Genomic DNA, 22,427 nt, shown 5'->3' on the forward strand with positions numbered 1-22,427 from the left:
GACCTCTCTGCCCCTGTGTGGACATACTGGGGGAATTAATCTCTCCCAGGAGCAGTTCTCAACCAATGACTGTCAGGAGTTGATGGATAAATGCTCCAGCTTCCTTGCCCCTCGGCTAGGCTATCTATAGAGTTTGACACTATCTCCCAGAGTTCTCCAGTGGGACTAAGGCCAGTTGCTGCCATGGTAACTTTCTTGATAATGCACCTGTAATGGCTCTCTTCCCTTCCCTGCCTCAGTTCTCCATATCCCTATTGATATTTCCTGGGTTAATTCCAGATTAAACTATTTGTAATCTAATCCTCAACTCAGGGTCTCTGAGTTTCTAAGGGTAATCCAAACCAAAACTAAGATTCATATGTCAAAATTTACATTTTAACAATTTCTCTATTCCAATAATGTCCAAAAGAAGTGTAATGCAAACCACATATGTAATTTAAATTTCTAGTGTACACATTAAACAAGTGAAAAGAAACAGGTGAAATTAATTTTGATAACACAGTTGTTTAACTCAGTGTATCCAAAATATTGTTGCTTTAACATGCAATTGATAAAATATATTAATGAAAAATTTTTGTATGAAGTCCCTGAAATCAGTGTGTATTTTACTCTTATAATACATCTCTATTTAGACTAGTCATGTTGCAAGCACTGAGTAGCCACATGTGGCTAGTGGGCTACCCTATTGGACAGTGGTGATCAGTTTCCTCCCCTTATAACCCATGTGCCAAAATTTATAGACTTGCTGGCTCTTGAATATGCAGGAATCTTTTTGGTGGGCCACAGTTTCCATTCTTAGCAAAATTGTGCTTGCCTTGTCCTTTTCTTTTAAACTGAATAAAATCTCTATACATGTCTAGACTTATGGGCTTGTTTAGTCTGTATCCACACATTTATGTTCTTTCAAGAGTGCTTTGGCAATAATAATTCTGAGACTTACTGCTTGGTACACGTTTGCGTGCAAAATATAGACAAGGGGCTAAGCATCTCTTTGTGTGTTTTCCAGGCAGAGGGTACCAGACTTCAGCGAGAACTCCGAGGATATTTAGCAGCTATCAAAGGTAATGTGTGTGAGTTGTTTACAGAATGTTACCAAGCGCAGGTTGTTCTTGTAATTCATGAGTGACAGGATTGAGTGTTAATTACAAAGCCATTTGGCTTTCTGGCAAGATGGTACTTGATCACAGGTGTTCCAATCCACCTACTTCCAAATTCCCATTGAAGTGATAATCAGAATATACAAGGAAAAAAATGTCTGCCGTAATGCTGGAAATTAGGAGTAAGAGCCTCCCATGTGCCAGAGATTTCTAGGAAAGTTGTTAGAGCAAGCTCGAGACCTTAAGAAAAGCTGCAGCTGGTTTACACCCTGAGGGAGAACATGTCCCAAGAGAACACTCACAGAGTCACACTTAAGCCTCTAGTTGGAAGGGGCAAGAATTGTGGCAGTGACAGGTGTGGAGAATTATCAGGAATCACAGTCCTGGACTGCCTGTGATTTGTGGAGACCAGCCACACCTGTAACCCTGACACTGTATGGGGACAAAGAGGCCATGGCATTGGTTTCTGCTGCAGCTATAAAAGGCAAAGAAATGAGGCCAGTGGTGGAGGGAGGAGAGAGCATTAGGGACGAGGGTTCCATCTCTTCCTGTCCGGTATCATCCAGCTCCCAGCAGGGGTTCATATCTGAGTGTACCTATGGGTATGATGGGTCACAAGGCAGATTTTGAGATCAGTGAGGAGAGAATGGAATGTCTCACAAGGGGTCTGGGATAAACTGGCCAAACACTCAGAAAAAAGTGAGACTCCCAACATCACAATCTACTCTCTCCTTCTCAACTCCAGATATAATAAAAATTTAAATACATGTTCAAAGACGTATACTAGAGTAATTAAAATAAAATACAATAGACTTAGTCTCTAGTGTTGGGTGACAGGTCTTTACTAGGGTGTACTGTAGGAGCTCCAATACTCACTCATTAAGTTTCCAAATTCTAGAGGGATCAGGTAGGGAGAAAAGTATAGATGTTTTGGTATTGCTTACAAAGATATAATTTACCAAACTGCTCAAAGGAAAATACAAGCGCCCTTATATCTGGAAAACAAAATACATCCTCCAAACCAGCAGTACTTTGAACAAAGTCACAAAAAAACAATAACCATCCCCAGCTCACCCAGGCCCATGTGATCAGCTCCTCTCCATCCAGATCATCCTCCAGCACCTCCACAAATTCAGTCTGAAGGCATGATTGAAAATTTGTTCTCGGAAAACTATTTTAGAATAAGTCACACAGTCCTTTCCATGGATCTTTAAGATGAAATCTCTTTGCAAATGCATGAGTAAAAGTGACTGTCTGCGAATGACAAAACTTAAAATGACATGATTATAGGTATGCTTATAAAGCAAGTGACAAAGATCTCTGCCTTTCTGTAAGATGTAACATTCCAAGAGAACAATTAGAATGCAAAAGTGCGAGTTTCTTTCTTCCTCACATGCTCCTCCTCCAGCTGGCACAGGGTTGGGGGCAGCATGGACTGGTTCTTTTTGAACAAGTATCTCCTTGTAGGAGTAGGGTCCCACTTAACTGGGGTTTTATTCTGGGTGTGCTACCACAGCCCGGATTCAGGCCAGAGTCAGCTTCCTCCTCCTCAGACTAGCAAACTGGACACTGTGCCAACTGTGCCTGGCAATCCTTTGGCTTCCCTGCTTGATCTTTTCCCAAGGTTCTCAGGATTTTGAGCAATCAAGCCCGAGGCAGGGGTTGTCCCCCCAGTCCCTTGTTGATCCCTATTAATCTAGAAGCTTGCTACTTCAAAACATATGGAACCTGTGGCCCATCTCAGAATTTCCCCTGGCCACCCCAGGAGTGTCCCTCCTCCCAATCTCCCCGGGATTTCCCTCCAGGGATTTCCCTGTTAGGCATGCCCACATCCTCAGACTGGAAACCAGAGTTTTCTGGACTATACTGCCAATCCTGCCTGCTAAGCCAGGTGTACCATAGGAGCTCCAATCCCAGGAGCGCCACGCTGTTCTTTGCTAGTCCAAAAAAAACACCACATGGAGGACCAGAGGGGAAAGACATAGCCTTTATTATTACTTGCATAGGGGAAGACCTGATGGTGGTTGGTCTTTTGAGTGAGTTTCCTCACTAGGCCAGGGTCAGATAGGGGCTTACCTAGCAGTGGGGAGAGACAGGGAGCCATGCTGGGAACAGCCTGCCTGCAGGCCACAGAGAGCCTGGTGAGGCTCCTTGAGCTGTCAAGAATGTGAGTGTGTGCTGCTCTGCTCCTGTGGCTGCTGGCCAGGGATAGCTTTCAGGAGAGCAGTTTGGAAGAAGCCTTTAAATGTGTTGTTTGGCATGCCTTTTGACATAGTAGTTCCATTTCTAAGAATTTATTCTAGGAACTTCAATGCAGATGTGTGAAATTAATTTCAAAGAGAGTGATAAATAATAAAATAATGAAAATCTTAATAGTAAAAATTAGTCATGATAAAAAATTAATGAAATTGATTTTTAAATTAAATACAGTCAACATACAATATTACATTAGCTTCAGGTGTACAAGCCAGTGATTAGAAATTTATATAAGTTACAAAGTGATCACCAGGATAAATCTAGTACTTATCTGACACCATACATAGTTAGTTATTACTCTATTATTGACTATATTCCCTGTGTTGTGCTTTACATTCCCATAACTATTCTGTAACTACCAATTTACACTTCTAAATCCCTTTACCTTTTTCACCTATTCACCCAACCCCTCCCATCTGACAACCGTCAAAATGTTCTCTGTATCTGTAAGTCTGTTTTTGTTCTGCTTGTTTGTTTATTTTTTTTTTTTTTTAGATTCCAGATGTAAGTGAAACCATATGGTATTTGTCTTTCTCTGTCTGACTTATTTCACTTAGCATAATACCCTCTACGTTCATTCATGTGGTTGCAGATGGCAAGATTTCATTCTTCTCTTATAGTTGAGTCACATTCCATTGTATATATGCGCCACTTCTTCTTTATCCATTCATCTATTGAAGGACACTTAGGTTGCTTCCATGTCTTGGCTATTGTAAACAACACTGCACTGAGTATATGGATGTATATGTCCATTCAATTTAGTGTTTTGGGTTTCTTCAGATAAATATCCAGAAGTGGAATTCCTGGATCCTTCTTTGTCTCTTGTTATAGTATTTGTTTTAAAGTTTATTTTGCTAGTAGAAGTATTGCCTTGATTGCTATTGGCACATCAATGTGAGGGATTGACCCTCAGGCCTGTTGGCCACGAGGAGGACAGGGACTGCAGCTACAGTGGAGTAGCTGGGTAGGAGCCCATCCCACAGAGCAAAACTCCACTCTTCAGCAGGGCTCTGGTGCCTGCTGAGTCTGCCCCTTGTGTGTTCATACATGGCATAGGTTGGGTCTATAGCTGGTCACCAGATGTGTTGGCTCTGGGGCCTCCTGGAAGGTGCAGGCCAAGATCTTCTGCCACCTGTGATCTTCCAGGACCACCTGTCATGAACTACAGAGTGATCTGCAGATGCCTGCTACTTGTGCTGGACTTGGAGCTGCCTAGGAGTGGCCAAGCTGTGAACTGAGTACAAGTGTAGCTAGTGCCAGGCCTGGGGTCATTTAGCAAGAGGTTCAGGGCATGCCCAGGCCAGGTGCTGCTTGTTTGGGGTTTGTGAACTTTTGAGATATTTTAGGAAAGTCCACAACATGAGCTAAGACAGGGTATTTGTATGGTAAAGCCTCTGGAAGGGGCCCCCAGGTTGAGTGGGGTGAGGTCTCAGGGAATCAACAGGGCAGGGTGAATAGTGTTAGGTTGATGGATACTCAGATATGGTGCCCACCTTCACATGCAGGGGGAAGGCTCAGCAAAGGAACAATGGCCTCTGCCAGCACTTCTGTCTGGGAGAAAGCTGCCTCTCCATCTCTTGCCCTGAAGCCAGACATTTCAGATCCTCCCCATATGTCCCTGAAACCTTTCAAGTTGCTGCCCCAGCACTGGAGCTCAGAGAAAGTAAGCCTAAGTAAGTTTGTGTGGGCCCTTTAAGAGGAAGCACTGGGACTCCTGCAGCCTTTCATCTCACTGAGCCACAGTCCCCACTGGTTTTCACAGCCAGAAGTTATGGGGACTTCTCTTCCTGTACTGGAGCTTTGGACTGAGGGGTTGGGACCCCTCACTCCTTTGGGGGACCTCCACAGCCTATTTTTCCTGAGTTTTAACCACCACACATTATATGGGACCAGCTTATTCCATGTCTCCCTTCCTCTTACCAGTGTATTCTCAGTTATAGGGCTTCCGTTCAGCTAGATTTCAGGTGGTTCTGAATGCTGTCTGTAGTTTAGTTGTAACTTTGATATGGTTATGGGAGTATGCCAGTATCACATTTATCTACTCTGCCATCTTAACCAGAAGCTAAAGTTGATTTTTAAACTAAAATGTATTTAAGTTTTATATGTAAGACATATAATTTTAATCCTCATGACAACTCTGCGAGGCAAGTACTTTATTATCTTTATATTATACGTAAGAAAAACAAGGTGCAGAGGGATTAAATAACTTGTCCAAAGTCATGTGCCTCGTAAACAACAGGCCTGGATATATACTCTGGTCTGTGTATCTCCTAAGGCCCTGCTCTTATCCACTCTTATACTGCCTTTGAACTGTCTGACCATTGGTAGGGCAGTAGTTTCACATATTAGAGTTCATTTATACAATGGAATAATGACAATTTACTACTGTTAGTTTTTTTAATGAGCACTTGGTATGTGTTAATTTGTGTAATGAGTGTTTTAGGCATATTACCTCTTTGTAACCACCCAACACAGCTATATGATAAATGACATTAGCCTTTTCATTTTTTAATCCTCACCTGAGGATACTGAGAGAGAGAGACATTGACATGAGAGAGAAACATCGATTGGTTGACCCCCTTACCGGCCTTGACCGGGGGTTGAACCCGTGAACTCTTTTGTTGCACATGATGATGCTCCAAACAACTGAACCACCTGGCTGGTGCTGACATTAGCCTTACTTTACATTTGCAAAGAAGTAAGGCTCAGAGAATTTAACTTCTACAAACTCATAGAGTTCATGATTAACTGCACTAAAATAATTAACCTTAAGTATTTATTATTTATAATAGGCCAGTCAGAAAATAGAAGGCATTCTAAGTATTTCTTTAATTATTGATTTAGGATTTGAAGACAAGAGGTCATATATTATTTTAAACACAGAATTTTTTCTGTTAGCTGATTTTTTTAAAAACTGGAAACAGTTGTTGAATAAATGAGTGAATTGGATCTCTTTCCCAAAAATGTAGATATTTTGGTCTATTTTACCACTTTAGTATGGAGAATCCTGTTTAAAAAGACTGGCTTAATTCTTTTCCTTAATGTGGTCTAGAAGGAGAATCCACTGAGTGAAGTGTTAGCTCCAGAGAGACACTGGGTGGACCACCAGGGCAACCTTTCTTCTACTTCTAATGGTCACATCTCCAGAAGGAGTAAGGATCAATCACGTTTTCCTCATTGAATGATGTTAACAAATGGCACTCCACAAAAGAGATCCACATTTACATTACTTTAACCAAGTTATAAACTCTTTAGTACCCTGTTTAAAAATTTACTTTAACTGTTTTGGTTAAAGTAAATTTTTAAACAGGGTACTAAAGAGTTTATCAGTACCCTTGACATATTAATGTAATTACCAGAATGCCTAATGGAGTAGGCAGCATTTCCCAATTATTTGACTGCAGAATGCTTTTCTCTTTTCAAAGTCTTACAGAGTTAGAGTTCCTTGGAGCACATTTTGGGTTTTGGGAACACACTTAAAGACAAGGGTTATACATTAAGTCGATCAATAATTTTTATTTTCAAAGTGCCTTCATGGCAAATTTTTCTGTTTTCACAAAAAAGAACTCTAGCCAACTAATTGTACTATACTGAAGGCAAGGTTATGGAGGAATAAGATGTAGTTCTGCAGGGTGATGGGCTCTGGGTCTAGTTCCAGGAACAATCGTGGGAAATCACTGAGCCTCTCAGTTGCCTTGGTTTCCTTATCTATAAAGTGCTCCAGTTATTCTTAGAAACCTCCAAATCTCTACCACCACCACCGGGATTCTGTGAAATTGTGTTAAACTCTACTTATCTTATCATCACTAATCTCTGGGTGGCATTCACCTCTGTAGGTTTTTATTATTTCTGCTGATTCTTGAGCTTTGTAAGGTAGATCTTATGCTCTCATTCATTTTAGCAGCAAACATTGCATTCAGCCTCATTTATGGGCCTGACACTCTTCTAGGGGATGGAGATGAGAGATGAACAAGACACAGTGCCTGCTGTCATGGAGCTTGCAGTAGAGATGGGGAGAAAGTTGAATAAACAAAAAAGCCTGATGTGCATCGTAATATGCATTTTAACAGAAATATGCATTGTGTGCTGTTCTGTGAAAAGGCTGTGTGTGCCAAGTGGCACCCAGATGCCGAAGGAGCCAAGAGACCCAAGAACCAGGCAGACAAATCCAGCTTTTTGACTTACAGAGTTTAATAGGGAACTTATGTACAGAAATGGGTCCTGGGCGGCAGCAGGACATTCTGATCTCTGAATCTTTCACCTTCTAGACCACCCTCTTTTATCCTGCCTTAGAGATGGGCCTAGGTACAAGGAAAGAAGTGTGTGGGTGGTTAGGGGGAGACCAGACATTGGCAGGCCCGGGGCCAGGGTGAGCTAATGAGGTAGATAATATCTAGGGCTCCTTGCCCCACAGGAAGGAGTAACTGAAGCTCTGTGACTATCCTGAAACCTCTATACACATTCCAGAGTCCACTGAGGGCTCAAAGGTCTGGACTCATTCACTCAAAAGTTAATCTGGTATAAGCTTTATGACGGACTCAGTTTTTCAAGATGGAGTCAGCTCTGTCCACACATGTGCCATCATAACAGAAGACAGACCCTCACTCTACTTAAGGGACAGGATACCAGGTCAGGAATGGTCTTTCCTAGGAACTTACACTTGAATGGGCCTGGTCATCAGGTTATAAGATATACCAAAGAAGGAGGTTGATGCTGGAAGGACTTTTCAGGTAGAAGGGCATGCAGGATATTGAGCTCAATGGAAAGGTAGGCAGCGTTTGTACAAAGAGGTGCTTATGTGTTTCATCATATTGGGAGTTTATTCCGTCAGCAGGGAAGAGTATCATTACATTATTATAGGCAAGAATATGAGTCACATGATCAGATTAGCATTTTAGAAAAGTGATTTTTGTGGTTGTGTGGAATTCAGGCTAGAGGAAATGAAACTCCAAGGAGACTTAGAAGTCTAGCACAATAATAATAATGGTGAGCATTTATTGAACTCTTACGTGCCAGGCACTGACACAAGTTTTAACTGTTTAATTCCATGTGATTCTCACTGCAACCTATGGCATGCACTATTATTTATTAGTAATGTATGCTTTGGAAAAATGAGATTTAGGGTAGCTGGGTAATTTGCCTAAGATTGCACAGATAGTATATGATGGAACCAAGATTTTAACACAGGCCGGTTGATTGCAAATAAGGATCTTAATTACTGTGCCACACTGCCTCCAAAAGTAGTTTTTATGAAGGCTGACATTTGACTATTCGCTGTGTGTAAGTGCTTGCTCAACCATTTATGTGAGTTATTTGGTCTAATCTAAATAATAGATGATGGGTTCTTTTTGAGTGCTGTGGCAGTGGGCCTGGAAGGAAGGGACTTCATTTGAATATCAGACAGAATTGGCTTGTCTTGCTGACCAATTCAGTAAAATAGGATGCATGAAAGATGACTTCCAGTTTTCTAACTGAGACAACTGGGTGATACGAGGATTGGGAAGAGGAGTGAGGGCAGGTTTTGACAGGAAAGTTCTGTTTGTTTTGAATATGTGAAGTTAGAGGTACTGGTAGGACATCCAAGTGGAAATGTCCAGTAGGGATCTGGAGTGAGGAGTCACTGGGATGTGGGTAGTAGTGGAGGCCAGACACGGGGATAGTGAACACACAAGATCTTTCTCTAAGTAGAATTATATGTGACTTGTTATGTGGCAACATGACCCCAGCTGTAGGGCTGTTTCATAATCTGCCTATTTTTCCCCTACTAACTCTCCCCTTTGACACTCTAGACTAAAGACTTCCTTTTACCTGAGGCAACCCCTGTGTTCTTAAATGACTCTCTTCTAAACAATGGGTAAAACTTGCAATATTTTAGATATTCTGTTGGTGGTTTAAAGCTGCTGCTGGTTATTGTAATAATGCATTTTAACTGATGTTATTTTTAACTAAAACATATCCTCAGGCTGCTTAAGCAAAGAGGACTGGTGTAGCAGTGTAGTCTATGCAACAAATGTCAGATCATGAAATAGAGACTCACAAATTTGGTTGCAAATGTAAATAGAGGTTGTTACAATAAATGCCTTGGAGAAAGCCCAAAATTTTGAAGAGAGGGAAGTGGTTCCTATCTAGTAGTAAGACAGTAATTCTTCTATGAAAGTCACTGATCTTTTAAGAAAATGTTGGCTATTAAATGTTATTAAATGCCATTTAGCATCTGTTGTGCTTTAATGTTGCCAAATTACATTGAAGAAACTTGGGTTTTAGCTTTTTTCCTCTTGTGTCTGTCAGCAGAGTAAATTCTGAGTTCCTGAAATCTCTGCCAGTCTCTATGCTCCTTAAAAGCAAGGCGTGTGTCTTGTTCACTTGCATATCCTTCCAAGTACTTCCTATGAAGTGTTCTAGGAACAATTTCTGTGTCAAAATGGATTCTTTCCAAATTGTCCATCACTACTTAGCCACACAGCAATTAGTAGTTATTTTTGGCTGCTAGACATATTTACTGTAACATTTTGCTTTCAACCTCAATGAGTAAGGGCTTATGTAAATTTATTTTAAGCTTACATTCACAGTTTTATTTTCACCATAAAGGTTATTTGTCCAATAATACCATTATTTCTTTTCCTTCTTATTAAGAAATTAGTAACCTATCTAAACAGTTGTTTATAAGGAAAAAACTTCAGAAGCCTTTTGGCATCTAAATATGGAAGGGGATTATCCAGTGACTAACATTTGGTATGAATTTTAGGGTTACATTTTTAGTATAGATTTGCTTGTACTTAGGGAGGGGTGAATGTGGACACTTGAGATCATGTTGCACCCACCTCACAATGACCACATGTACAAGAGAGAGCATCCTCATTTGCTTGAATTCAAAGTGTTAGGGGACAGATGCAGGTTTTTGCATGATTTTTTGGCTTTTGTACACCTACAGGACTCTCATTTCATCAGAGTTCCCAGTGACTTGAGTCATCACTGTTTTCCCCACCCTAGTCTGCTGGGGCTTCATCCTGTGGTTGAGGTGTTTCAGCCTGTTGTAAAGGGTTCCTTTAATATGCTCAGTGATGCACTTCATGGGGAGAGGCCTACAGGCTTTGACACTTCATGTGGCCCTGAATCACGTTCCAGCCAATAATGTGCAAAGACCAAATATGTATCTCCTTGTTATCAGGGGAAGGAAAGTGGGGTCATTCTGTGCCTAGAGAATGGGAAAGTACTATGAAATACCAAATTACATGTTGACTTTTATACATACTCTTCAAGGATATACTTCTGTCATTTCAGACATCTTTTGTTTTGTTTTTTCTCTTTCAATGGAAGCCAGAATGGACTCCCTTAAATCCAACAAGCACCCAGTTGAGTCTAGACTGTTGCAGCTTACAGTTTAAAAAAACTTTCTATCTTTGATTCACTGGCATTAAGTTATAAGTTGTGTTTTTGTTTCCAATGACAGCACTCATTCTCTCCTCTCCCTTTATCCTGCCCCCTTTCATATTTCGTAGTCACAAAAGCCAAGAAACCAACTCCGCCAGGTTCCACCTTCTGGCTGGTGTTAGAGAAGCACTTCTCCAAGTCACCAGCCAAAGAATCCATCTTGTTTTGTTCTCAGCCTGAGCTATCTCCTTGGCCATCCACACTTCACCTCCGTGTTTGGAAGGAGGGGTAGAAAAGACTTGGTGGTACTTCATATTACCATATTGCACTTGGAAACTTTATATCTATCCAATTATTAATAACCAAATTATTATAGCATACCAAATGTATTTCTACTGAGATTCTGACCCATAGACTTAAGAGTGTTAAGCTTTCTGAGAGTTCTGATTTAAAACTGTATATATAGATTTTAATAATATTGGAAAAAGAAATAATTTTTTTCCTTCAAAAATTGTTAGACCACTTAAACCACCTTCAACTGTTATGTCCTAAAAGTCTATTGATTTTGCTTTTACCTGCTTCTAAAAAATGCTTCATTTCTTGTGTTTAAAGTCATTTAGGATTAATTTTATTTTGGGGACTCTGTACTTTTATGGACAAGTATTCTAGGTGTCCTATACATTTATGGTTCCATGCCATTTAGCAAGTGACAGCATGCATAATAGGACACATTATTATTGTTGTTTTCAGAGTAGGACACCTTGTTGATTTTGTCAAGACCCAATATCTATCGTCATGTAAATGATAGAAAATGCACACTGTAATCAAATAAGTCTTAGAGAGCCCTCAAGCAAGGATGTGATTATAGATGCAATTAGCAGCTGTGCCTCCACAATTTTTGCTTAAATGATTAACGAATATTTTTCTCTCACTTGGAAAAATAGGGGAAAGGAAGAGACTCCTCAGGCATTTCTAACAGGAGTTGTTTTTCTCCAACGCTAGGCATGCAAGAAGCCTCGATGAAGCTCACCGAGTCGCTGCATGAAGTCTATGAGCCTGATTGGTATGGACGGGAAGATGTGAAGATGGTTGGAGAGGTAAGAGCCAGGATGGCCCCACACAGGAGGCCTCAGGGTGCTTCTGTTAGCCTCCCACCGATTTCTGTGCACTCAGCCTATTCCCTGATCCCTCTTACCACTTCTTGGCTTTAATCATGAGGGGACACCAGGAACCCAGAAGGCACCATAAAATTCTGCCACCCAGATCATCCCAAATTCAGTCATTAGAGAACTGATTGTAAGGCCACTTGGGTAGAAAGCTGTGGTTAAAGGTTATTTTTCCTCAAAATAAGAATAGCATTTTTCTGTCCCTTACTACCCATCTTAACAGTCCATTTCAGCAAGACAATGGGCTCATGGCATGTGGTTGTGTACTGACTTCACCTCTGCGCCCTTTCTTTCCCCATCCCTCTTGGAAAGCAGGGACAGGAGCTGGGAAGAGCATCTATTTCACTTAAACAGCAGCTAGTCTGTTCACTGGTCTGCAGAGCCTGGGGACAGATGCAGTTGGCCTTCTAATAGGAGTTTAACTTCTTGAATGCCTTGTTCCTAGACACGTCTTAACACCTGAAATCCAGTTTATAGCCGAGGGCAGTCTGGAAGTGAGCAAGTGGATATTACTCTTTTGAGGAAGGTTGAATGGGCCAGGTCTGTGTGATGAGTGAGGTTGGACAAGTTCTTTAACTTCTTGGGCTTTAGTTTCCTCATGTGCAAAGGGAGAATAATAAGTGTGCCTACTAATAACACATTTAAAGTTTTTGTATTCACATCACTGCCATCATGCCCAGTTGTTCATTTATTACTGATATTAGAAAGCCACCTGTCAGGTTGTTGAGGAACCGGAGACATTTACTTTATGGAAAGACCAAGCAGCAGTCGGACGCTCGGGGTTCAGGAGGTTTATTTTACGCCGGTGAGCCCAGAGGAGTCCAAGTCCAAAGTCTGAGCCCAGAGCACAGTCAGACGAGAAGTTATATACTGTACATGCTTCCGCCTACCTTGGGGTAGGAGGGCAGGGCTAACCTATCTAGTTTGGTGCCTGGGAAAGTTGGCAGACTGCAGGAAGGGGAAGCCCTGGGGGGAACTGTTGGCCATTTTAGACCGAGTTTTCCCTTATCATTCCCCACTTTGATGCCCTGGAGGCAGCAAGCCTCAGAGGGCATCATTAAAGTCATCTAGCAGCCAATACCCTCATAAAGCTAGGACCTTGGCTGTGGTTAGGCAGGAGACTGAATTTTAAAGTCCAGTCAGGAGGGGCTGTCACAGCAAGTCCAAGTCCAAGGATCATGGTGATGAATACGGCTGCAACTAGGAACCAGAGGTGTTCTGTGCTCATCAGGTAGCTGTCCACCTTAGCTGGATCTTGAGGGGTCTCCAATCATCTGAGCGCTCCTCCTCAGGAATAATGTGGGCTTTCTTGACTCTGGAATGATGGACCCACGGGGTGATACCTGTAACTTTAAGAGCAATGGGGGTGGTTAAAACTACGGTATGGGGTCCTGTCCAACGTGGCCTGAGGGTCTCCTTTTTCCGATCCTTGACTCATACTAGGTCTCCTGGGATGCTTCCTAAACTTGGGGGGAGGCCTTTCATATACTATCTCAAAAGGGGAAAAGTCTAACTTTCCAGGGGTGCAGTGGGTACGTAGCAGGGCCAAGGGCAGTAGATCTACCTAGGAGAGACTGGTTTCTTGGCTGTATTTGGCTAATGTTTCCTTAAGGGTACGGTTCATGCGCTCTACTTTCCCTGAGCTCTGAGGCCGGTATGCCTTGTGGAGTTTCCATGATATGCCAAAGGCCTTCAACAGGGTCTGGATGATTTCAGCTATGAAGGCTGGTCCGTTGTCACTGTGGCTGCTCAGCGGTAGGCTGAATCTAGGGATGACTTCCCATAGGAGGGCTTTTGTGACTTCTCTGCTTCTTTCAGTCCTGGTGGGAAATGCTTCGGCCCATCCTGAGTATGTGCAAACTAAAACTAGGAGATACTTGTACCCGCGCCTGGACAGGACCTCCGTGAAATCTCTCTCTAGGTCCTCAAAAGGGGCGTTTCCTGTTCTCTGGACTCCAGGAGAGGGCCAAGGCATGGAATGCGTGTTGTTCCACAGGCAGCGCACCGTTCCCCTACTGCTTAGCACAGCGCCCGCAGATGGCTGATGTAATACTGTTTTTTCAGAAGGGTTTCCAGGGCAGTTTTTCCAAGATGGGTGAGCTAATGGTACTCAGGTACCAGGTGAGGCCCGAGGATTACCGGGACTATGATGCAGCTATCCAGTAGTGGCCACCAGCCCTGTGCCATGAAGGTAGCCCCTTCTTCCTTGGCCCATTTAGTCTCCTCAGGGGTGTACTTAGGCTGGTGGGAATCTTTTACTGGGGCGAGGACTGGAGTTGGATCTGGATGGGACAATTCCTTCTGGGTGGCTCCTTTCGCTGCCTCATCTGCTAAGCGGTTTCCTTTTGCAGAGAGGTCAATTCCTTTCTGGTGTCCTTTGCAGTGGAAAATGGCTACTTCCCTTGGGAGCCAAACAACTTCTAGTAGTTTTAAGATTTCTGCTTAATAGTTTTTCCTGCTGTTGTGAGGAGGCCTCTTTCCCTGTAGATGGCCCTGTGTATGTGGACTGTGGCAAATGTGTAGTGGGAGTCAGTGTAGATGTTAACCTGCTTGCCCTTACCAGGGGTTAGGGCCTGGATCAGAGCTTGCAGTTTATCCCTCTGTGCTGACCACTTGGCGGGCAACGCCTTTGCTTCTAAGATCTCTTCAGATATGGTTACTGCATACCTGGCCTTGTGGACCCCTTCCTGGAGATAGCTGCTGCCATCACAAAACAGTGTTAGCTCCGGGTTTTGGATGGCCTGGTGCCACAGGTCCGGGCGACTCGCACTGACCTCATCAGTTACCACTGCACAGTCATGATCCTGTTCACCTTTGTGGAGAGGAAGGTGGCTGGGTTTAACCTGCATACAGTTTCCAGGGTGATGCGGGGGCTCTTGCAGAGTAACCCCTGATATTGAGCTAGGTGGGAGTTTGAGAGGAACTGGTGCCCTTGGCTGTTCATGAGCTATACAACTGAGTGTGGTATCTTGGTATTCAATTCCTGTCCGAGAGTGAGCTTGTCAGCTTCCTTGATGAGGAGGATGGTAGCTGCTAGGGTACAGAGACAGGGGGACTATCCAGTGGCTACTGAGTTCATTTTCTTAGACAGGTATGCAATGGGCCTTTGTCATGGACTGACAGGCTGTGTGAGTACCCCAAAGCTATCTTGTCCTTTTCATGGATGAACAGGTTGAATGGTCTCTCAGTGTCAGGCAGTCCCAATGCAGGGGCTTGTCCAAGGGCTGATTTGATGCTCTGGAATGCCTCCTCTGCTTCCTCTGTCCAACAGAGGACTTCAATCAGGACCAGCTAAGGCAGCATAAAGGGGTCTCACTATTGCTGAGAAGCCCAGAATCCACATCCAGCAAAACCCTGCAGCCCCTAGGAACTCTTGAAGGCTTCTCTTCATCTGTGGTGTGGCAGCGAGGTGATCACCTTCTTTTTCTTGGGTCCTAGGGCCCAGCGGCCTTGTGAAAGGAGGAACCTGAGGTACCGGACTTGCCGTTGGCCGATCTGGGCCTTCTTCCATGAGACGCGATACCCAGCTTCTGACAGTAATTTGAGGAGGGCCCGTATTCCTGCCATGCAATTTTCCTTGGTTTCGCTGGCAAGGAGTAGGTCATCCACATACTGGATAAGGGTACATTGGACAGACACCCTCTCGTGGGTAAGTGGCTAAGTCGGCAGCTGGAGCCTCCTCGAACAGGGTGGGTGAGTTCTTAAAACCCTGTGGTAACTGGGTCCAGGTCAGTTGCACCTGTCTTCCTGTGTCTGCATCTGTCCATTCAAAGGCAAATAAGGGCTGGCTCTGGGGTGCGAGCTGAAGGCAGAAGAAGGCATCCTTTAGGTCTAGGCAGGTGAACCATGTGGCGGTGCCAGGGACCTGACTGAGGAGGGTGTATGGGTTTGGAACCACTGGATGCAAGGGGACAGTTACTTTGTTGATGGCCCAGAGGTCCTGCACTGGCCAGTATCTACCCCTGGGTTTCTTGACAGGCAGCAGGGGAGTGTTCCAAGGCCATTGGCATTTGACCAGGCTACCAGAATCCCTGAGCTTGACTAGGTGGTCTCGGGTACCCAAGTGTGCCTCTCGGGGATGGGATACTGCCTTTGCCTCTGTGGGTGAGCTCTGGGTGTTAGCTCAACTATCACTGGGGCCTGGTTGACGGCAGGTCCAGGAGGGTTATCTTCAGCCCAGATGAGAGGAAATTCCACCCAAAACCTGGGGGGGGGTGTCACTCTATTCCAGAGTGCTAAACAGCCTCCACTCTCCCTCTCTTGGGGTGCCGACTGCCATAATGAGGGGTGCGGAGTCTTCGCTACTGGGGTGTAGCTGCAGGGTGGTAGTCCCTCCTGATCCAAAGGTTATCTGGGCCCCTAGCTTAGAGAGGAGGTCTCAGCCGAGGAGAAGGATGGGGCATTCTGGCATGTGCAGGAACTCATGCCGTACCCAATGGCCCCCAAGTTCACACAGCGAGCTTGGCAGAAGGATTTCTGAACTGCCCGGTCCCCTGTTGCTCCAAGTATTGTGGCTGTTCTCCTCCCCAGGGGGCCACAGGCGTAGTGACTACCGAGTGTTCTGCTCCAGTGTCTATCATAAAAGTCACATTTTGGCCCTCGACATTCATCCTTACCCTGGGCTCATGGGGCAAGCCCGGTCCCCTTACAAGGTTGCCTTCTTGTGGCTCCCCTTGATATTTGCTAGGTTTCCGAGGTTTTCCTGGACACTAATTTTTTCAGTGCCCAGTCTCCTGGCAATAGGCGTATTGGTCTGCCACCAGTGGGGCCCATCAATTTCCCCCCTTTGGTGGGAAAGTCTTCTTTTGCCCTCTTGATCCCTCCTCTTTGAGGGCCGCTGCTAGGAGGCTAACTTTCTTCATCTTCTTGTCATCCTCCCACTCGGCGGCAGCTCCTCTGTTCGTATAGACTTTGTTGGCTATTTCTATCAATTGAGTGATATTCACGCTGGTGAAACCCTTCTGTTTCTGGAGTTTTCTCCGGATGTCAGGGGTGGCCTGTGCCATGAAGGCAGTGTTGACCATTTGCTGGCTCTCTGGTGCCTCGGGATCAAAGGGTGTGTAGATCCTGTGTGCCTTGCAAAGCCTTTCATAATAGTTCCCAGGGGTTTCCCCCAGCTGCTGTGTTACTGAGGGGATTTTGGCCATGTTCATTGGCTTTTTGGCACCCCCTTCGAATTCCACAGCGATTGCCTCCTGGTAGCGCTGGATATGGCCCTGGCTTTCCTCAGTGGTGAAGTCCCAGTTGGGGCGCTCCTTGGGGGCCGCCCTTAGGGCCCAGCCTGCTGGATCATTCACCTCTGCGGGGACATTATCTTCTAGCCATTGATGGCCCCCCCTGATAATCCCACGCCTCTCCTCCGTGTTGAACACGGTACAGAGGAGCTGCTGGCAATCTTCCCAGGTTGGCCAGTGTGTCTGGAAGAGGGATTTTTTGAGGTCTATCATGGCCTGCGGCTTCTCAGAATATGGCGGGATGTTATGCTTCCAATTGAGGAGGTCAGTGGTGGAGAAGGGCTGGCTGGTAGTACATCATGGAGTGGCCAGGTTGAACTATACCATCGTCATTCAGCCTCTCGGGTTCCCAAGACTCTCTGACTGGCATCTGGAGGGCTCCTTGGTGTGGGTGAAGTCTCCCAGCCCATCTGGGTGTGGGAGGGCCTTCTCCTCCTTGGGGTGGAGGTGGCACCGATGGTGGTGGAGTATTAACATCTGGCAGCGGAGGGGCCTTAGGTACTCGAGACTCTCTGAGATAGGGGGGTGGCCCAATGGGAGGCTCATCTTCTTGGTCTCCCACAAAAACTTGAGGGGTCTGTTTTCCTACAGGCTGAACAATGAAGACCTTAGCCTCTCCCTGCCTGTTGGTGCAGAACCATATTCAAAGGGGGAGCGTCTTCACTATTTCTAACCAAGAATCTATATAAGGAAACTGGTCTGGGTGGCCAGGATTTCCTGTGACAACTTTCCAGACCTGGCTGATTGTGGGGACATCCAAGGTACCCCCTAAGGGACAACTGACCCCGAAGGTGGTCCATTCAAGTTTGCACAAAGTGCGAAGAGTGCTGGGAGTCATTTTGATGCCATAGTCCCCATAAAAGCCCTTCTCAAAGTTTTTCAGCATACAGTCTAAGATGGTGGGCTTTCCCTGATATACTCCCATGTTCCCGTGTACAGTGTCAGATACAGACAAAGGGTGGGGGAGTCCCCGAAGGGACCTTTCAAATGCCCATCCATCTGCTGCCTCTCTGCAACTTGTGCCAGCCTTGACTAAGGTGCACCCCTATAATCCCTGGGCCTGGTCAGCCGAAGCTGAGTTACTGTTATGTCATTATGGCGGACTACAAATACGGATTAGGGCCCACTCAGATCCCGTGGCTAGTGCCATGGGGTCACAGACACATTCACTCTCACAGTCATTCAGAGGTTATTACATTTCCTCCTTGGTTAACCCTACCTGGGGACCACTAGAGGTCCTTGGGAGGTGATCAGGCTCCCCTTCCGCCCATTCAGGCAGGCCTAACTCGGTCGTGGCCCCGGGGCCTTACTGTGTCAGATGCCCTGGCCCTGGTTCTCTCCCACCTCACCTCGAGCCTTCTCCTCTGTGACTCCTCCTCGCCATTCACCACCCTGCGCTCCCACCCACACCGGTGGCTGCAAGGTGCCAGCTTGGTTGGGCTTCCCCGTCAAAATGTTGCGGAACCAAAAATGTTGCGGAACCAGAGACGTTCACCTTACGGAAAGACCAAGCAGCACTCGGAGGCTCAGGGTTCAGGAGGTTTATTTTACACCGACAGGCCCAGGGGAGTCCAAGTCCAAAGTCTGAGCCCCGAACACAATTGGGCAAGGAGTTCTATACCATCCATGCTTCTGCCTAGGTTGTGGTAGGAGAGTGGGGCTGACCTATCTAGTTTGGCAGATTGCAGGAAGGGGAAGAGGGGCACGGCACTGTGAGCCATTTTAGACCGAGCTTTCCCTTATCAAGGTTAAAACGAAGAGCAGTTGTAGGAGCTCATTGATGTTCATCTAGGCACAGAAGATCTGGGAGATGCAGCCACCATGGCGCAGAGTAGGCCTGGTATGTTACAACGGCCTGCGCAGCCGGTGGAAAGATGAGTTAACAGTGCAGCATCAGGCTGCTTCAGGAAAATTCTGACATCCCCACTTCTTTGATCTTTATAATCTCATTATTACCAAGGGAAAAGTAGAGATTTATTTATGAGGAAAGTTTGTGTTGGCTGTTACCTCTTTTGAAAACGTTCGGGATATGAATTTACCGAAACTAGCCTCCGCACACCATTTTCCAATGCAACTATTAAGTAATTGCATCTTCTCACATTTCTTCAAAAACACTGTTTTAACATCATGTTAATGCTTAATTCATTTTGTAAATTTCTGATTAATGGTGTATAATTAAAAATTTGTCATGAAATGAAGAGTTTTTAAGGAAATAATAGATGCCTGTGTTACTGGTTTTTCAGAACACTACTTACTACATTGTATGTGTGGCAGGTACCACTATTGACACTTATTCTTAAGGAAATAGCTGCTACCCTACCTTGGTACTTGTGGCTGCCAGGATTTTTGGAATCTGCAGTTGCAGCTCTAAATATGGGTTCTTCTCATGGTGAAGAAACTGAATGCTACATGTTCTGGGGACCACGCACATCAGAAGAAGAACCTTTTCGTACTGAGGATTTAAAATTTTTTGTATGCATAAAATTCTTGATTTGGGATCGGTAAGAAATAGGATTAGTTTTTAAAGAAACAAAAGGAAATACCCACCCCACCCCCCACCAAAAGTGGTTTTTAACAAGATAGAAATTTATCTCTCTCCCATAAAGGACTTTGGAAGTGGGGACCCAGGATGGTGTGGTAGACCCACAAGCATCAGGGACCCATCTTTACCAATCTTGCTGCCTCTACCAGGTTCAAGGTGACTCTCTGAACACTGGCTGTCAGCTCTCATTTCTGCATTCTAGCTAGCAAGAAGCAAGATTTATGAAAGATTAGCCTCTTTTTGGGGGCACTTTCTGAAAGTGTATTCTGTTGCCCAGAACTTCATCTCATAGCTACACTTAGCTGCAATGGAGGCTGGGAAATATAGTCTATCCTAGGCATCCCTGTGCCATCTTAAACTTGAGTTTCTATTATTAAGAGAAAGAGACATAGATACTGGGGAACAAGCAGCGGACTGTCAGGTGATGCCAACTGTTGTAATGGGGAAAATGTAGAGATGATGTTTTTGCACATCTGCTATGTGCCTGTGGGTCTGTGAAGCACTTTACATTGTCAAGTCACTTAACTGGAGAAATTGCAGCTCAGGGAGGTTCCGTTTTCCAAAGTCACACAGCTGGGTGAGTTATGAACCCTGTCCTGGCGAGGCAGCTTGCATAACATACACACCATGAGCTTCAAACTCAAGGTTACAGACCTGGGTTCAAACCGGAGTCTGTCATTGATCAACTGCATGACGATGGCCAAGATACATAATGTCTCTGAGCTTCAGTATTTTCTTCTGTGTAGTGGCAACAATAAGACTTTCCTCATAAAGCTATTGTGAGAATTAGATGTCAGCATGTGTGTGCATATGTATTTAACCCAGCGATTTTCAACCTGTGTGCCTCAAGAGGTAGATGGTGTGCTGCAAGATTTTTAAAACATGCAATACCTGGCTATTTAGTCAGGGGCACTGACCTCTTTTTCCTTAGACTGTCAAATAAAAAAAACTGACAACAGCCAACACAATAATAGCTGTGTGAATGAACCAAAATTATATGTACCTATTCTTTTTTTTTGTCAGATTGGCAAAATATATTTTTTGGTGTCCTGCAGAATTTTAGTAATTACTTTATGTATGCCATGAGATGAAATAGGTTGAAAATCACTGATTTAACCCAATGTCTAGACATAGTGATAGTAGTAGTAATAATAATAATATCTGATATTAATATTTGTTCATCATAATTGATACTCCATAAATGGAAGGTCCTTTCCCATTAGGACTGTAAATTTTCTGTTCTCTCTGTGGAAGCTGCATCAGTGGTTTATTATTGGTTTGAATTGGTTTCTAATTTCCTGGAAGGCTTCAGAAGCAATCCATGTGGAATTCTTCACAGTCTCAAAGGTCACATTTGTTAATGAGCTAAATCTTTTAATAGCCTATATTGTAATTTAGAACTGGTAGCCAAAGAGCCTAGACAATCTACATTTTTTTCTATCATCTACTATCTAGGGACATATTACTAATCAAATTTTTTAATTTCAGATTTTTTAGAAGTTTAGTGAAAGGTATTAAATTAAACTAATTCAGCAGTTTTCACTTTATTTCTCTTTTTCTTTCAGAAATGTGATGTGCTATGGGAAGACTTCCATCAAAAACTAGTGGATGGGTCCCTGCTGACACTGGATACCTATCTGGGCCAATTTCCTGACATCAAGGTATTTTACTCTGTGTCTATAAAGGAAAGAAGTGAATGGCCCATATACTTATTGAAACATGGGCAAGAGGAATCAAAGACAGTTGGTAACTTTTCATTTATTTAAGCATGGGATTCTTATTTTGTCCTAGCAGTTTGAAATGAAATGTAGTTAGAGAAATCACATTTTCCCCTTTTGTTAACTGCTTCAGCTTTTATTTCTCTATGGAAGTCTTTTTAATCCTATAGATATCAAGTCGGAAATCAGAGATCCCCCCAAATTTTAATCTTTTTTATTTTGAAAACTTTTTATTATATAGCATTTGACAAGAATTTCCAATAGAATAACAACAGTTACAAGGAAAGGAGAAAACTTTATTGCAAATGTGAGAGCAAAGTCTGTTTTTTCTTTGTGTACTGTTTATTTTGCATATGTTCATAGCACACCTGCATATTTTTCTCTCCTTGAAATTTTCAGGTTCAAATTGAACTACAGTTGACCCTTGAACAGCATGGGATTTAGAGGTACCGACCCCCATGCAGTTGAAATTTCATGTATAACTTTTGGTGCCCCTAAAACTTAACTACAGTTGTCCTTCAGTATCCATGGGGGATTGGTTCCAGCGCCCTTCGTGGACACCAAAATTTGTGGGTGCTCAAGTCTCTTATATAAAATGGCATAGAGCAGTGCATATGGTCAGCTCTCTACTTCTGTGAATTCCCAGCTGCGGATTGAAAATACAGTTCCAGTCTGTGTTTGGTTGAATATGAAAATGTGAAACCAGAGGATAAGGATAGCCAACTGTGTATTTATTGAAAAAAATCTGTGTATCAGTGGACCTGTGCAGTTCCAATTCGTATTGTTAAAGGTCCAACTGTATTGAGATATAAGCACTTCAAATACTTTTGTATCTGGGTCTAAAAATACCTTGTCTAAAACATTTGGCTTATGTGACACTTGGGTCTGTTGATGGGGAAATACACAGGTGAAGGTCTGAATATTGCAGATTTGGAATTGATTCTGGAGGTAAAGATGGTTTTTAAACCATCTGGGTTATATATAGCAAATGGTAGCATTAATAAGCTGTTCCACTACCCTCAATTGTTTTCCCTGATCAAAGA

General features: G+C 43.9%; 1 protein-coding gene across 3 annotated transcripts in view; it reads left to right on the forward strand.

The window, feature by feature from the left end:
- LOC308561935 (amphiphysin) overlaps positions 1–22,427 on the forward strand; it is a 240,406-nt gene that overhangs the window by 132,012 nt on the left and 85,967 nt on the right. For all 3 annotated transcript variants that reach the window (XM_081147581.1, XM_081147583.1, XM_081147582.1), the window contains 3 exons: positions 1,007–1,061; positions 11,727–11,821; positions 21,232–21,327. In XM_081147581.1, coding sequence (XP_081003707.1) covers positions 1,007–1,061; positions 11,727–11,821; positions 21,232–21,327 — 246 coding nt within the window. The remainder of the gene's footprint in view (positions 1–1,006; positions 1,062–11,726; positions 11,822–21,231; positions 21,328–22,427) is intronic.

Source organism: Miniopterus schreibersii (genome assembly GCF_964146895.1).
Source record: "Miniopterus schreibersii genome assembly, chromosome: 9".
NCBI classification, from domain to species: Eukaryota; Metazoa; Chordata; class Mammalia; order Chiroptera; family Miniopteridae; genus Miniopterus; species Miniopterus schreibersii.